This window comes from Natrix helvetica, assembly GCF_964273705.1.
Source record: "Natrix helvetica genome assembly, chromosome: 2".
Lineage (NCBI taxonomy): Eukaryota > Metazoa > Chordata > Lepidosauria > Squamata > Natricidae > Natrix > Natrix helvetica.
The window spans coordinates 111246454-111264349 of NC_138552.1; the positions used below are offsets into that span (position 1 = coordinate 111246454).

Consider the following 17896-nt stretch of genomic DNA (forward strand, 5'->3'; position numbering starts at 1 on the left):
GTGGAGCCATGCAGGAAAAGGCACAGTTAAGTTAAGCAATGCAGTCAGCGGCTACATTTGTACTTCAGTCCTGCAAAGCATCTTTTTGCCTTTGAATACAAAGTGTTAAGAACACTTCCAAGTGGTACCAGTATGATTGCAGAATATCATCTATGGAACTGACTTAGCCAAACACTTCGGTTCTATTAGATATATTAGTGGTCATATTATGTTGGTCACTTTAGTTCCCCTGTCATTTATCTTTTCCTTCATTGTTCATTTTACTAAAGTTATTGAATTCCATCTCTATATTTTTAATAATAATAATATATTTATTTTATATTGTAAACAACACAAACAAATTCTCAGAAACATACAGGGCATTGTTGCACATGTGCAGAATTTGAACAGTTTTTATTTAATAGCAATGTAAATGCAGAGGTGGCAATTTAAGGGTAGGGTAAAGAGAATGTGGCTAAAGAGAATCTAAGGTGGAAGTCAGAAAAACATATTGCATTTGCATCCTATAGATATACAATTTTGACTGCAGCTTAGATTTTCAATTTACAATGTACATCTTTTAGATTGCTCCTCTTTTAGTTTTAATTAATTCAGAAAGTTTACCTTGTCTCACCTTTGTCCACCCACCCACCCCATTACAAAACATTTGTGGCATGATCTGACACAGTGCAGACTGAAAGGGGGTATAGTACAACCGAACTGGCACCTTGCTGCACCCAGAACGACCATCTTTTGATTAGCAAGGTTAAAAGTGCCAGAAACAACCGCCATCTCCCCCATGCCTGTGCCGTCTGTGCCTCTATTCTGGATCAGATGGAACTGAGACACAGGGGGAAAGATCAGGATTTAGTTAAAATCGGTAGAGTCCAAGCTGGGTTTTCTAGATCTGTCTATCTGTAATTCAAAGACTATTTTTTTCAATCCAAAGTTTATTCAAACGTATGAAAAGGTCAGTCCCTCATTGCTCAATTACAACACATGTGTGAGCTGTGCAATTGGACACCCTCTTTCAATTATATGGAGCTACTTCAGGAATTTAACACCCAACCCAATGGTGCTTTTGCCTGTTCCTAGTGATGCCCTTCTGCTGTTACATGCCCTGTAAGACTAGAATCGCCTGCTTGATTATAAAAAAAATATCCCCACCTAAACAAACTGCAATAAATAATGTTCTCTGCATATGTAGCAGGAAAAAATATTGGTTAGAAAAGATATGGTAATCAAAGCTATAAAATCTCCAAATCCCTCCCTGATTTGGCATATTAGAACAAACTATTCCTATACTAGTACTACCCAACTCCATTGCAGCCTTCCTTGCAAGACTTGGGTGTGTTATTTCCAAGCCATGTATTGTGATCCTTATGCCTGTGTGATGGGTGTTCCTTTCTCAGAATCGTGTTTGATCCTAAAGGACTTTTGCTTCTGTTATTGATAGACAGCTATCAATCTTGTTGATATGGAGGAATTATGTCGTTGATTTCTGGAGGAATTATATAGTCTCATAATTCAGCTTTTCTCTTGAATGTACGTATAGGCCAGGGGTGTCCAAACTTGGGAACTTTAAGACTTGTGGACTTCAACTCCCAGAATTGGCTGGCTGGGGAATTCTGGGAGTTGAAGTCTTAAAGTTCCCAAGTTTGGACACCCCTGGTATAGGCCAATCAATGATAAAGTAATGAACCAAGAATACTGATCATGACAATGATCTCACCGCAACTGTTCCTAGTATTTATTGTCATATATAAACTGTTCCCTGCAGACTATTCACACACTCTAACCCTGAGTACATGGGCCTTTCCTAGAATTTGTTTTAAAGCTCTTCTTTTTGCATTATCAGTGGGAAGATTTCATGAGACTCCTTATTCTCAGAAATGTTGTCCTTGTGACTCTAAGGACACAAAAACTCTTGCCCATATCTACATATGGTTCTTTTTTTTTGTATGCTATTCTGAGACGTGCTCTGCTGTTTCCAATTATTTCCAAAACGGAGGGTCACACGAACTTTTTGTACATGAATTTTTAAGGGACACTGACTCATAATCCAAATATCTTCATGGAGCCATGCAATGGCACAAACTTGGACTCAGATGTGTTGTTCTTTTCCTTTATGATAATTTTTGATAATGGGTCTTCTGAAAGAGTGCTGGTCAAAGGTCATAATAAAGAGGTTTAATAATATAAAGAGGTCGCTATTGTCGTTGAAGTGCTTTCTGTAGCATACATTGTTTTTTTAAAATTAAAGTTTCTTAAAATTAATAGCAAGGGAAGAAATTTAGATCTAAATAATGGCACCGTTGTTGTTTTTTAAAGATATGGTAACTTTCAACTTTCCAAGAGCTATTTTAAAGCAAGAATCAACAAGGGAATCTATCTTTTGCATCTTGGATAGCTTGTTTTCTCCTTGCAGTAAGATTGTATAAGAGATCCCAATGCATTCTGGAGTATAAATCAGAGTGTGAAACAGATTTAAACTCCTAATTTCTTTGGGGGTATCCTTGGACCTGAAATTTGTGGCATTTACTCACTTGATTAGATGTGCCTTGCATTAATATCTGCACTGATAACCTTCTGTCCTCCTCTTGGTTATCAAATAACATGCTCATAGCAGCTACAGCAACTGCTGATATAGTCAAGTAATATAAGGAAAGGAAAATATTTAATGTATTTTTAGCTGCTTTAAATGTAATTTGGCAGCTGAAAAGCCAGGAAGGAAGCCAACACCATGTGACTAGTTAGTTCCCCGTAGGCTACTAGCAACTGTTCTTTTGGCTCTTCAAGCAAAGGTGGCATGCACAAAATGTGGTTTCCAGTTCAGAACTTGCTCACTAAAATCTTGACTTTATTCACTTACCCTTTACTTTGCATGCAATTATATTGAAGGCTGAGTAATTGCAAAAGAGGAAATCTGAAGATTCTCCAAATGTCTTGCTTTTCCCCCTACAAAACCTTACACAATTCAGTAGATCCAAAAGCAGAGAGTTGCTAACCCTTAAAAGAGCAGCTTCTTGCTGCCCAAAGTGTCTATTGCAGAGCCAAATGCTTGCATGACCCTGAGCTGCTAAACAATATTTCCACTTCTAATCTCTACACTGAGGGAAAAGGAAAAGCCCTTTGTTACAATGCCCTTCACTGAAATTGGATGATCTCTTATTCCCAGTCCTTTCTACATTACGAGCTGAGTACTGAATTTAGCAGCATTTTATATAGGCTCTGAATACTAACCAATTTTTCAAATGACTTATAAATAAGTGCTGCTTCTAACCACAAGTACACATTTTGTACTTACATGCAAATGGGGCTTAAAAATTGGGGGAAAAAACCCCATCACAATTATTTTCTTTCTTATTCCCCTTATAACAGTAAAACTTTCATGTCTTTTAGGTTATCCATATCCATCTTCTGCTCAATATAAGAATCTAAGTTAAAATATCCCCAAGAGATGGCTGGGTAGCTTTTGCATGAATCCTGAGAAAGACAGTCCCCACATCATCCTCTTCCTATTGTTAGGAAGTATTTATTAAATATTCAACTGAAATCCTTCTTCCTGTAATTCGGCAGTATTGCTACCATGCCTTGCATGATTAAGCTGTGACAGACTTGGCCATCTTTTATGTGAAACTCTTTCATTTTTCTTTCCCTCTATCTTCTATCTACCCAAATACCTTCAGGTTCCAGTCTTTTGATCCTCTTCCTATCTCTCCTTTGATCTTGGTCTAACTTCACTGGACCTTTGTTAAAGTCTGGCACTCAAAACTGGACAATACTGTCTTTGTAAGTGGCTCCTGACAATGCAGAAGGAAGTGAAACTTCTGCCTGATATTTGGAAATTATATGTTCGTTCTTGTAGCCTAAGATTGCTCAAGTCTTTTTTTGCAGCTATATCACACTATCAATCCATATTCGATTTATTATCAACAACTATTGTAGTATCTTTTAATGTGCTGTTGTTAAACTAAGGTTCCCCCGATCTATACTTGTGCATCTAGTTTCTACTACTATGCAAAGGACTTGCCTTTGTCCTCTCTTAAATTTCACTGTTATTTTCAACCCTTTCCTCTGTCACAGGTTGTTTTCTGTCTTCTAGCCTATTTGCTCTCCGCAGAACTGATTATCATTTTGTCAATATTTGCAGTAGACCAACCTTTTTTTTTTTACTTTCAGCACCTTCAGTTTTGTCAAGGGGCTCTGACATTAGAGGCCTTGCAATTTGAGAATCCAAATAATATTCATGGAGGTTCATCTCACACGGTAGAATTCTTATACAAATTCCTGGTTTAAAATTATATAAACTACCTGTGCTCTCATACACAACTATGCTTCTGTTCTATAAATATATTGAGGTTGGTAATAACAGATGGAATATACAGTCATGTCTAAATGAAAACAAGAGAATATAGTATGGTAACTATACAGCAACCTCATAAAAGAATAGCAGGACATTTAAAAGCTGTTAATACATCAAAAATGGCAGCAATAAAGCTTTATTTCACATTATATTGCCTCTTTTACATCATTTTTCAACCTCTTTGGAATGAAAGTATCTTCAATTCCTTCTGAAAGATCTAGAGAGGAAGTCTGACATGAAATTGCAATTAGTAGTCTCCCAAAATCAAAAAAAACTGACTGCTTTAGAAAAAGGTCTCACCTTCGCTTTTGAAATTGCTGGGAAGGTGTCACAAGTAACACTTTGACAAATGCGGATGGAAATTACATTACATGTTAGTTAATATTTGTTTGCTTATCGTCTTGGAAATATTTTGGATTATTATCCAATGAATATATATAGCTTCCAGCAGGATCCTTAAAACTTCATAGATTGTTAAGGCCAAAATAGATAGGATATAAATATTTCATGGCTAACATCCCATTTGTTTATTTCATTGGTACCACATTGATTCAGAAATGCTACCTCAGAGAGGGAGTAATTCTTTTTCCCCATGCTACTTTTTTCCAATTAAAATTACCACTAAAAGTTACTTTCTTGATACAAAACATGTCAAGTCTTATGCAGGAGTGTGATTTAAATGAGGAACATGTCTTCTACGGAACTCTAGAATACTACAGAGTACCTGAACATTTTTAAGAGCATGGAATTAATTTTTCCAAGTAATTGAACAATATGGCATTATATTTGCACTTATGCAGTAGTGACCTACAGCTTCCCAGATATTTCCCAGAGACTGCATTTTGGGAGGAAAGGTAGATGATGGATCTATTAAAAAAAAGATTCATTTTGTTTTTTAAAATATATTTTTATTTTTGGAAAAAAATAGTGACTGTCAGAAGATTTTAATGATAATTAATGGAACTTGGGCAATATAATCTCATTGTTGGAAATTTGCAATGCAAGAAGCATTTAATATCTAAATATAATCAGAATCTTATTTCTAAGTAATTAATATTAAAAGACTACAAAAATCGTAATTGCCTTTCTGCCCCTGAAACAATATTTCCCAAACAAGTAATGCAGGGTCCCAAGGCATTATTGTCACTGATCTTTGTGGATTACTCCTCAACAGAACTGATTGGCACTCAGAGTCATGTTTTCTTTCTTCCCTTTTCAGTTGAAAGCTGTTATCATAGTCCTTGACTTATGTTCATAATCGAGGCCAGAATTTTTGTTGCTAAGCAAGATGTTGGTTAAGTGAGTTGCAACCAATTTTACAACCTTTTTAGCCATGGTTGTTAAGTGAACAACTACTTCATTTTGTTTAGTGCAGGGATGTCAAAGTTGATTTCATTGAGGGCCACATCAGGGTTGCGTTTGACCTCAGCGGGCCGGGTGGGCATGGCCAATGTGGGTGTGGCCAGCTCAACATCACTTGTGATGGGGGTGCCTGTGGTGGCCCAGGCAAGGCTGAGGGAATCCACTGTCTCCAGCAGAGGAAGGCAAGACCAGGGAGAGCGCCAAATCCTTGTCCTTCAGAGGAGCCTCCCTGTTCCTCTTAGGCCACACGGAAGACCCCAGATAGTGGTGCAGGCTGTCCAGAGCCTTAGGTAGCAGAGGGCAAGCACCCAACCTGACCCTCAAGCTCCCAGGGCACTGGGACCCCACAGTCCTGAGCACCATTTGTGGCTGCGATGGCCTCCTACAGTGATCTGCCAGTGAAAATGGAGCCCAGGAAGGTGGCCCTCCCAAGCTCCGTTTTCACTGACAGACTGCTGCAGTAGGCCGTTGCAGTTGAAATTGGAGTTCTGAAACTCTGTTTTTGCTGGCAGAGGCACCACGGGCCGGTCCTTCAATGTCGCCAGGGCGGCCCCGGTGGCCAGATCTAAGCACCATGTGGGCTAGATCTGGCCCCAGGCCTTGAGTTTGACATCCCTGGCTTAGTGAATCACATGGTCTTTGAGTGAATCTGGCTTCCCTCCATTTACTTTGCTTACCAGAAGCCTGCTTGGAAGGTCTCAAATAACTATATGACCCCAACACACTGCAATCATTGTAAATATATACTAATTGCCAAATGCCAGAATTTTGATCACATGATTATGGGGATACTACAATGGTGATAAGTGTGAGAAAGACCGGTCATAAATCACTTACTTTATTGCTATTGTAATTTTGAACAGTTACTAAATGATTGGAAACAGAAGACTACCTGTATCTCTTTAGCTTAGAAAAAATGTTTTACAAGAAGACAAAACAAGTGGGTTTAAACTAATAAATATTTTTCATGCACATTCTTTCAGAACTGGAACCAAAAACTATAGTGAAGTTCTAGAATACCAGGCATTAGAGAACCAACTCTTCAAAAATGATATCATCGCCCCCCAAACTTGGTTTTACATTGGGACAAAACAGATGTACAATTAATTTCTCACAGATGGCAATTAGATTTTATGGGGTTCAGTTAGGTTAGAGAGAGCCAAAAATTGATTAAACAATTTAGACTGACTTTTAAAAATCACATTGAATCTGATCCAGATTCTCATTATTAAAATATTTGGCTTTGTTTTATTTTGTTTAATGAAGAGAATTTATTAACAAAAATAAATTAGAGTTCCAGTAATTTTATACTCTAGCATTTCCCCACAACACTGATTGATTGCTACACTGCATGCAATTCTTTTCCCCACACAATACAAATAGGAAATGTTCAGATTGCTTCTACAAGCAAAGGATTTGTTAATATGTACAGCTATGTTCTGTATGCAGCTTTTTTAAAATGTTTAAGCTGAAGCATAAAAAATAGATAAGTGAATTCCTAGTTTGCTAATTCTAAAGATTTTGCCATCCCCACAAAGTAACTCTATAACCACATGGATATGAAGTGGAAAAACAGATCCAGGTGTTTTAAGGTGGGTTGTGAGTACATGAAAAACATAAAATAAACCTCAACCAAGAAAACTGTATTCAGTGAAAAGAAAGACTGAAAGTAGTCAAAAACACATTCATTTTGTATCACAAGTAGGTGGAACAGCTTTAGCTTTTGTGTATTATATCTGAATCATGTTTAGAAACATGGTTTTAGGTAGAATTCCCTTTAATATTTATTAAAGGAAGAGCTGTGGGCATGTTTGATCTCCTACACAACTTTAGAAAGTTGAGAAAGAAAATAAAAATAAAAAAGAAATTGTTTTATAATATTACAAACAATAAATTATACAGAAAAAGAAATTAAACATTGATTCAAAAGTAAGAAAATGGGGCTTGTGACTTACTGAAATTGAAGCAATTTGTGGGGAATTTTTCAAGTACATAGAGAAAAAGGCAAAACAACCTGCACTAAGACAATAATAACTAGATTGGAAAATTCAAAAGGCTGATGGACTGACATGAGCAGTAAGTCATATTACAAGTTACAGGTCTGTCTTTAAATAATTTACATTTTATAGCTGAGGGGAAAAAAGTATTGCTAAGAGTATTGAAGCTGAAGCAATTGGATAAGGTATTTTGAAATACAGTAATGAAAATGAAGCACTAGAAATATATTGGTAAATCATATTGGGCACATTTCCGCTTCAGAAGAACTTTATTTAACTGAAAAAAGAGCATGGCTAAGTTTAAAAGTGATGGATAATGATGGATTCTGAATGGATCAAATCTCCAAAAGATATACTGATGAATACAGATCTATTGTATACAGCATACTGCACTGTGTAGAGATACACTCTAGTAAGAAAAGCAGAGGCCTATGCTAGTAAGCAGCGTGATTAACGCATTCATATTTGGTGCTGCTATTTAGACTCAAACATTCCGAAGATATACAGGTAGTCCTTGACTTACAACCATTCGTTTAGTAACCATTTGAATTTACAAAGGCACAGAAAAAAAGTGACATGACTGTCTTTCTCACTTACGACCGTGGCAGCATCCTCATGGTCACATGATCAAAATGCAGATACTTGGCAACTGCCATGTATTTATGATGTTGCAGTGTCCTTGGAGATCATGTGATAACCTTTTGTGACCTTCTGACAAGCAAAACCAATGGGGAAGCCAGATTCACTTAACAATTGTGTTATTAATCATTGCAGTGATTCACAACTGTGACAATGTCATAAAGTGGGGCAAAACTCAATGGAAATTTTGGGCTCAGTTGTGGTCATAAGTCAAGAATTACTTGTATTGGAATGTGGAGACAAAGGATTATAAAATGACTATCTGCTCTAAAATGATGTGAAATGAATATTACTTCAGAGTCAAAGTGGTATGTACATCATTGTTGAAAATATAACAGATTGAAGAACCCTGTGGTTATTATTATGCTTTATTGATTTTATTGTAATTTCTTCTATTATTGTGAGCTGCCTAGAACAGAAATGGACATTTTACAGTCCCTGGGCCATGTCTGACCCTTTAGTTGTCCCTGTCCAGCCCGCGTGAGACCAATCGGAAATTAGAAGTCAAATGTAAATAAGTGTATGTCATGCATGCAATACAACTGCTTTTATTTGGAAGGCAACTGATAATATGTATATATACCGTGTTTCCCCCAAAATACGACAGGATCGTATTTTCTTTTTACCTACAAAATATGGCTTGGGCTTTATTATGGAGGGAGGGTTTATTGTTTTGGGGTTGCCGGGCGGCTGCTCTCTTGCAAGCGGGCTCCTAAAGAGCCAGGCAGAGGCTCAGGGGTGAATGGCTGTGTTGCGCTGTCGCAGCAGTGCAATACAACAGCCATGAAGCAACCACCCTCACAAGCAGCCACCTGGCAAACCACCTTTGCAGCCACGCACAGCGCCATTCACTGACCTAGGGGTATCGCCAAGCCACGTGAGCGCCTGTTCGCCGCTGCCCGGCTCCCATGGCTTTGCGCCTTCCAAATGCCAGTGAATGGTGCTCTGCACGGCTGGAGAGGGGGGTTGCATGAGTGGCTGTTCCGCTCTCGCTCACCCGCCTCCCAGTCTCACGGTGCATGGCCCAGCTCTCATTACGGAGTCAGGGCACCGCCATCCCAGCCTGGCTACTTCTGCGGCTTCCAACCTGAGTCTTTTGGCAGTGGCTGCTCTGGGTGCACGCTCTACATATGTGTTGTATTTGTGCTGATAAATAAATAAAGAGAGACTAGTATAGATCTATTTCAAGCTATTTAGCTCTCATCAGCTAGCCATACTCTTACTGGGAATCAAACCTGGACTGTATTACATATCAGGCAGTTGTATTAGCCACTAAGCCACAGGCTCTCCTCCTTTATCAGCTAAGCCAGGGAAATAGGTATGTATTGTGTCACAACCCCTGGTATGCCCAAATATGGGAGGGAGCATACTGCTTCCCTTTTCTGTCTTTTGGCTCACCCTAGGAGCCATCCAAGCAGAAAGCCATTTTTTAAAGTTGCCTTTGTTACATTTGTCTTGCAATTGTGCTGATAAATAACACAATAGGTATCCCGAATGTGCCAAGCCGCGGGAACTGGGGGGGGGGGGGCAGAGCACCATGTGCCTTGGTGCCTGGGATTCCCCCTAGGTCAGTGAATGGTGCTCTGCCAGGCTGGAGAAGGGGTTTGCTAGACGGCTGCTCGTGAGCGGGGTCACCTCATTGCTGCTTCACCCGTGAGGCATGTGAAGTGTGTGTGTGTGTCCAGGGGGCTTATTTTCTGGGGTGGGGTTATATTTTTGCCCACGCAAAAATATGTCAAGTCGTTAGTTTCAGGACAGGTCGTATTTTTGGGGAAACATGGTTTGTATGTATATATATATATATATATATATATGTATGTATGTATGTATGTATGTATGTATGTATGTATGCATATGCATATGCATATGCATATGCATATGCATATACATATACATATACATATACATATACATATACATATATATATATATATATATACACACACACACACACACACACACACACCATGTTTCCCCGAAAATATATATATAAGTGAAATCAATCAACATTGTCTTGTATTCTTATTTTCTGGAAATGTTAGGCACTAGCTGCTGACTTCTGCTTCCTTTTATCACATTATATTGATATTGTAGTCTATGCAAACAAAAACTGATACCAAAGCAAGTTTTTCCTTAAAAATAAATGCAGTGCGAGAGTTATAAGGATTCCCAGGACACATAAAGCAGAATATTGGGCAGCAGGAAAGACACATGTTTCTTATACCCTTGAATAAGAAAAACAGATAAAAGTTCATATCCATACATCTAAGCGAAGTTCTTAAAGTTATATTGACTCTTCATGCCTGGTATTCTCAAAACTAGAAAATAGAGGTGGTATTATTTTCTATAAGCTGCATTATAAACATTTTTTTTAGTATTTATAACCAGTGGGACATAAAGCAAAATTGTTCATTGAGAATTAAGACTCTGAGAAGATTCTGCTATTTAGGAACACAGTTGACTTTGAACAGAAGCTTAAGACTCACGATGGGAAGCAGGATTCCACAGGAGGAGGAGAATCTGGGTTTGGTTTTTTGGGTACCAGCAATGAAAATGGGAAGACATTCTTGACTACATTTTTGAGGGGAGGGGGATGTGTGAAGAACAAAAGAACAACATTTGTGAAGGGTCATTCAAAGAATCTATCAGGTGAACAGCTTTTTCTTTGCTTTGCAGTATGCTGGCAGTTTTTGGCTACCTAAGCACTTTTGGTATGAATTTGAAATTAGCACAAAAGATCACATTTTTCATATTTTCCATTGGGATAAGTAAGAGAACAATTTATTAAGAGGAAAAGGTAGAAAATGAAATGAGTGTTGTGCACAGTATAGAAGTCCATTTTAAGTTGTCACTTTCTTTTCTATTGTCTTCCTAGGGGGCAGCACAGGCACTTCCCCAACAACCTCCAGCACAGGGACCCCCTCACCCTCGGCATCTTCCCACCTCCTGTCTCCATCCTGTTCTCCTCCGGCCTTTCATTTAACCCCCAATACTTTCAACGTTGGCTGCCGAGAGAGCCAGCTTTGTAACCTGAATCTCTCTGAGTATCCACCGTGTGCAAGAAGCAACATGGCTGCCCTGCAGAGCTACCCAGGCTTGAGTGAGAGTGGATACAGCCGGCTCCAGAGCGGGTCTTCTGCTGTTGCTCAGCCATCGGAAAACTTCATACCTCAGCGGACTCCAACTCTGATCTCAGGAATGCCTGCTCCTTCTGCCCTGCCTACTAATGGCAAAATGGAAGCTTATGGTGGCCAGCTGGGATCATTCCCAACATCTCAGTTCCAGTATGTCATGCAAGCTGGCAACCCCACCTCCACTCCTCCTCCTTCTTCTTCTTCCCATATGTTTGGCGGTGGCCACATGCAACAGAGTTCCTACAATGCCTTTTCCCTTCACAACCCTTATAATTTGTATGGATACAATTTCTCAGCTTCTCCGAGATTGGCGGGAAGCCCCGAAAAACTGGCCACCACGCAAAGCACTTTACTTTGTTCTGCTCCTTCCAGTGGGGCCTTTGGAGAGAGGCAATATCTTTCAACGGGGATGGATCACAGCATGCATGTGATCAGCCCCCCCAACAGTAGCCAGCCTACAGCCGGCCCTTGTGAGAATAGGCAGTATGGGGCTGTCACAGGATCTTCTTCGCAAATGTCTATGCACATGGTTTAAATGGTGCTCAGAGCCTCCGCCTTGCCAAATTGTGAACAAACATCTCATTTTATCTACTGGTGGTTTCATCCCGGTTGCTTTTCAAATTTAAACTGGACTTGTATTTGAATGCTCAATGGAACCTAAGCCAATTCTAGCTATGTTTCAAAGAACTGAATCGTGCAGACTGGAATCAAAAGCCATGTGAAACTAAATAGCTTCCATTTTCAATGGGTGCATTTTAAAAATAGAGAAAACTGTTTACAAAAAAATAGGGGCCGTGCTTGACAATATATGCAATAATTCTGAGTTGGGTGTGAACTGTTCCCAAGAGAAGCCCAGTATTTCTGCCTTTTTTTTTTGAAGCTTCCCAGATGTGTGCACCAATCCCTGAAGATTCAAGCTGTCCTATATAACTGCACTATCGGAAATAGACAACTGCCAGAATGCCTTCTTGTTATCTACATTTATTAGTTCAAGTTCATAGCCATCTCTCACTCAGCTTGGTGAACATTTTATCTGACTGGAATGTCTCTTCTTGAGAGAATTTTGCCTTTTCTATTTTGGGGGAATGTGGCTCTTGCCAAAGAACAGAGTCTTTTTTTTTTCTCTTTACAAAATTTTGCCTGAAGAGAAGGAGAGGAAACGTCTATTAACCCTAAAAAAATTTCTTGATGTATGCAGGCAGGAAATTGTTTTTATAGCAGGCTTATCTGGAAACAGGCATGACTGTTACCCACATCTCATTTTGAAAAGGAATAAGGGGAAGTTGTGCTCAACTGAACATTCAGGGGTTTATATAAAATGCAAAATATTGGCAAGCCATGTGCAAAACATTTATCTTCCCCAGGAGGTAGTTATAAAGGAAGAATTTCTCCTAGTCAGGGGTTGTGTTGAGTGGACAGGCAGAAGCCTCATTGCAAAGAGTTACAACAGAAGGCCTGTTCTGTCTGCTGAATTAGCCAAGAAATAAGTGCCTCTCTCAAATATTTCTCTCTTCTAATATTATTTTTTCTTAATCTGTTGGAAAGTAAGTAAGCAAATGATGCTCAATAAAAAGAGTAAAGTGATCTTTTAAGTTAAAGTGTGAAAATGAAATTGCCAAATAACGTGAATACAGGAACTGCAGTAGAGAGGTTGTTTTGATGTGTTGTAGATAAATGTATTTAATATGTTTCTAGCATTTGTGGGAGGGAGGGTAGTACAATATTATGAATATTAAAGAGGGTGATAAAAGTGTATGTAAAATATATATTAAGAAAGTGTATAAAGATTTGCCTTATGCAGAGAACTCTGTTTCTAGGTGCCAAGCACAGATCTTATACAAAATAAACTCTTGCCCTTTTTGTGTTTTGTCTGTTGGGAAATAAAATTGATATACTATAAAACCAAAATGGCAATAACTGTTCACAGTGAGATGAGCCCAGTTTTCTTCAGGCCTGCAAATTAGCTGATAGTTGAGAGCTAGCACTGGTACATGCTTTAGGCAGGCTAGCTGGTTTCTAAACAAATTTTAGAGCCTAGTATTTATCCTATTCATTTATACCAGTGATTCTCAATCTTGGCAACTTTAAAAAGTGTGGACTTCAATAGCAATAGCACTTAGACTTATATACCGCTTTACAGTGCTTCATAACCCTCTGTAATCAGTTTACAGAGTCAGCATATTGCCCCCAACAATCTGGGCCCTCATTTTATCCACTTTGGAAGGATGGAAGGCTGAGTCAACTCCCAGAATTTCCAAGTAGCGTGCTGCCTTGGGAATTTTGAGGGTTGAACTCTACACATTTCAAAGTTGCCAAGGTTGAGAAACATCAATCAATGTATTCATTGTAACTTCCTTTTTTAAAAAGTAGCCTTAATATAATTATAGAACTGGGCCCCGGGTAGATCCTGTCTATTTTCCATACTTGTTTCCTCACATTAAAAGATGTGACACCTTTGGTTATTTTAAAACTTAGCCTTTTAATGGAAGCCATTCCTAAATGAAAACAAAAAATGAGAAAAATCTGCATTGTACATTTTTACCCACCAAAATTCAAACAGAACTACATAAAAAGTAATATAGACAGAAAAAACCCCAATCCTCAAAGTCAGCAAGGGAAGCCCATTCTGTACTAGTGGTCTCTATGGTAGATGAATAAATATTATGAAAGAATGTCCAGAGGTAGTTTTTGGTCTGATCTATCTTGGCATTAACAGTTGGATGACTTGTTTTAAGGAAGGCCACTGAGTAGTGGAAGTTTGCCTGATTTCCATGCATAAGTTTCCAAGTCCAATCCATTAAAAGAAAAAGAGGTAACAACTGGAAAAAAGTTGAGGATCTTGGCAATAACAACAATAAAGTAATAATAAGGCTGATTTTCCCCCTGAAGAAGTTCTTTAAGTGAGATGGGACATAAAATATTTGATAATTTTTGACCAGGACAGCAACAAAAACTAGAAATAGCAGAGTTACAAAGAAAAAAAAAACATGTGACTTCTTTTTCTTTCCCATTATAGTAACCTTGCAAGCAATGAAAGCACTTTGGCCCCTGCTTGCTATGGCTTCAGTGCCTGCATTTACTTAGGGTTTTTTCATAATAGCCAGTGAAATGAAAGCTACAGAAACATTATGCTATTTTAGTTTATGCTTAGGGTGGTCGTAAGCAGAGGTGGTATTCAGCAGGTTCTGACCAGTTCTGGAGAACCTGTAGCGGAAATTTTGAGTAGTTCAGCGAATCGGTAAATACCACCTCTGACTGGCCCCACCCCCATCTATTCTCTGCATCCTGAGTCCCAGCTGATTGGGAGGAAATGGGGATTTTGCAATAACCTTCCCCTGGAGTGGGGAGGGAATGGAGATTTTACAGTATCTTTTCCCTGCCATGGCCACCAAGCAATGCCAACTAAGCCATGCCATGCCCACAGAACCGGTAGTAAAACTTTTTGAATCCCACCACTGGTCGTAAGCTACATTTACTCAGTTACATTCCCCATCTTTCCAACATGCGAAATAGGAAATATTCATACAGTATTTGACTGAAGTAGAATTGTTAAACTATTGTAAACATTCTAAAAAAAGCTAGGCTAACATCCTGAATTAGTACACTGACATCTCTGTGTAGGCCATCCAAAGAAGAGGGCTGACATATATTGGAGCCTTTGTTCTGATCTCCAGATCAGTCATCTCTTTTCTTCTGGCTCAGCACTATCCAAGAATCAGAATAACCACATACTTGAGGTAGCATAGCCATAGGGGCAATCGTTATTGGCTTCTGAAACAAAAGTGTGTTTCAAATAGTATGATTTTACAGCTAGATCCGTAAACCACAGTGTCTGTTTCGATCTCAGCTTTCAACGGTCCGAAAAATGCAGCCTTGATATAAGCTTACTTCAAGAGAAAACCCCTTAGCAGCAGCATTTTTTTTAGTTTGCTGGGGTATTTAGCTTCCTAATTGCATTGGACATTTCAAAATAGGATGTTCCAGTTCTTGCAAAGTGTGCTCAGGGACCAATTTGGTATGTGCAGGGAAATGGCAAAGGGGCCCCCTTTACTTGTTCCGTGACATGAGAAGATGAATAAAGACTCCATTGAGCCTCCTGTATATGTCACTGTATATCTTCAGTTAAAGTTGAAAATAACACCCAGAAATTCTTGCCATATATGCAGCTGTAATATCTAAATTTCCTCCTCATCATTTGCTTCCACAATGGCACTACTGGGAGATTTTTAATTCAGTTTTCAGCTACTATTTTCCATTTTTGCCAACATTTTAACAGCTCAAATAGAACCAAGTTATTTATGATGTTTAAATACTTGCTCTAATGCTTCTCCCAGGCCCAGAAGGGAAACAGAAGCCATGAACATTTCAGTGAACCAAAGCTGTATATAACATTCCCACCATAGAATCCATCCAGGCATTCAGTCTTCTATTGGCTTCTCAACTCCACTGCAGGTTTCTGTAAGCCTGGTCAGAAGCTGGTCAAAAACAGAAAACACCATTAACTCATGTAGTAGTGGCAACAGAATGAGACAACTCTGCTCCCATTTGAACATTGCCCATTCCTTTTCTTAGCAACTTTCACCCTGCCGAGCATTAGCTTCCACAACTTCACATTCATTTCTTTATCCTGCAACAAATGACCTCCAACATCTCATTGGATGGTAAGATTTTAAAAATCAATTTCCAGCACAATGCTGGTTATCTAGTTGTGAAACTTTATTAACAGCCTGATGCATTTTTAACATTCAGAAACAATTTTTCGTGCTCAGAATTTTGCTACACCTTTCATTTAAGTAGAGCCAGAGCAGATTGTGAGCATACTTCATGGACATCTTTAGTGACGATAGACATCAGTAATAGATTCAATTAACCATCTGAAAATTTTGACTGCAACATTTTTTCCCTGTATGAAATATTTATAAACAAGCACTCACAAAAAGTTAATATTTGAGGGGAGGTTGAAAAACATTACTCTGTACTTGCTGTTCCACAGGAACTTATAATAACTGTATTTTTGAGATACCCTAAAATGAGTGAGTATATACTGGTAGTCCACAATTTATGATTACAATTGGGGCTGGAAATTGGTTGCTAAGGTGGTCATTAAGTGAGATGCCCCCAATTTTATGACCTTTGTAGCTAAATGACCCCCTATAGTTGCTAAGCAAATCATCATTATTACCTCGATTCAGCTTTCCCCCCTCCCCCCTCCCCCATTGACTTTGCTTGTTAGAAGCTGGCTGAGAAAGTCGCAAATGATGATCATGTGACTCTGGGTTGCCAAATCAAATACTGATCAAATAACTATGGGGATGCTGCAACAATTATAAGTCATTTTTTTCAGCACTGTCATAACTTTTGACAGTTGCTAAACAAATGGTTATAAGATGGGACTGCCTATATATGAAGTGCATCCAGTTCTTTTATTTTCTTTTAAAGGCCTAAAAATATTAGGTTTCCCTATTTCTTTTCTGATGGGCTAAGTCTGCAGTTTCATTCAATCTATGAAACACTAAGAAAAGATGTTACTGTTGATTGTTAATGAAAACTTAAAAGAGCAGAACATGAAGTAATGGGTGGAAGATCATTAAAGAGAGATCCAACCTAGAATTAAGGAGAAATTTCCTGATAGAACAATTAATCGCTGGAACAGCTTGCTTCCAGAAGTTGTTGGTGCTTCATAACTGGAATTTTCAAGAAACGACAGCCATTTGTCCTAAATAGTCATAGTATCTCCTGTTTGGACAGAGGGTTGGACTAGAAGACCTCCAAGGACACGTTCAGCCCTATTATTCTATAACCATCTAAAACCATCTAGAACAGGGCCCGTGGATCAGATACAGCCCACAGGGTGCTTAGATCTGCCCTGTGGGGGGAACCCCTGGAAGCGCAGCCCCCCCTAGTTCCATTTTCACTAGCAGAGGGGTGCAGGAGGCCGCTTCGGCTGAAAACAGGGTCCCAGGGAGCACACATGGCCCCCCGAACTCCATCTTTGCTTGCAGAGGGCCATGCCCCCCCAGCTCCTCTGAGGTCAAACACAATCCCGATGCAGCCCTCAATGAAATCGAGTTTGACACTTCTGATCTAGAGATGTGCAGATATTGTGCTTACTGTACTGCCTTCATTTGGACCTTGCTTTTGAAAATAGCCAAGTCAGAAATTCAGTCTGAGCTATGTATGGCTGTTGCTGTATATATTTTCTGCACAGATGCCAGTGCCATGCAGTGCATATTGTAGAAAGCTGAACTTTCAGTTTCCCAAGCCCTGCAGTTATACAGAATCCCTTTCTGCCTTACAACTGAGCAGGAGAGAAAGAAACCCAGCTGACCTGTCTAGCTGGGGAAAGCAACTGCCTCCCCCCCCTCCCCTGAGGGGCTCAATCCATACAGCTGTTTGCTACTTTGCTCTGCAGTGTTGAT

At 39.2% G+C, this 17896-nt stretch overlaps 1 protein-coding gene across 1 annotated transcript in view; it reads left to right on the plus strand.

Annotated features, from left to right (window-relative positions):
- TBX15 (T-box transcription factor 15) overlaps positions 1-13296 on the plus strand; it is an 81030-nt gene extending 67734 nt beyond the window's left edge. Inside the window, exon 8 of the mRNA XM_081944475.1 lies at positions 11219-13296. Within this exon, the coding sequence (XP_081800601.1) occupies positions 11219-12012 (794 nt within the window). The 3' untranslated portion in view covers positions 12013-13296. The remainder of the gene's footprint in view (positions 1-11218) is intronic.
- The last annotated feature ends 4600 nt before the right edge of the window (positions 13297-17896 follow it).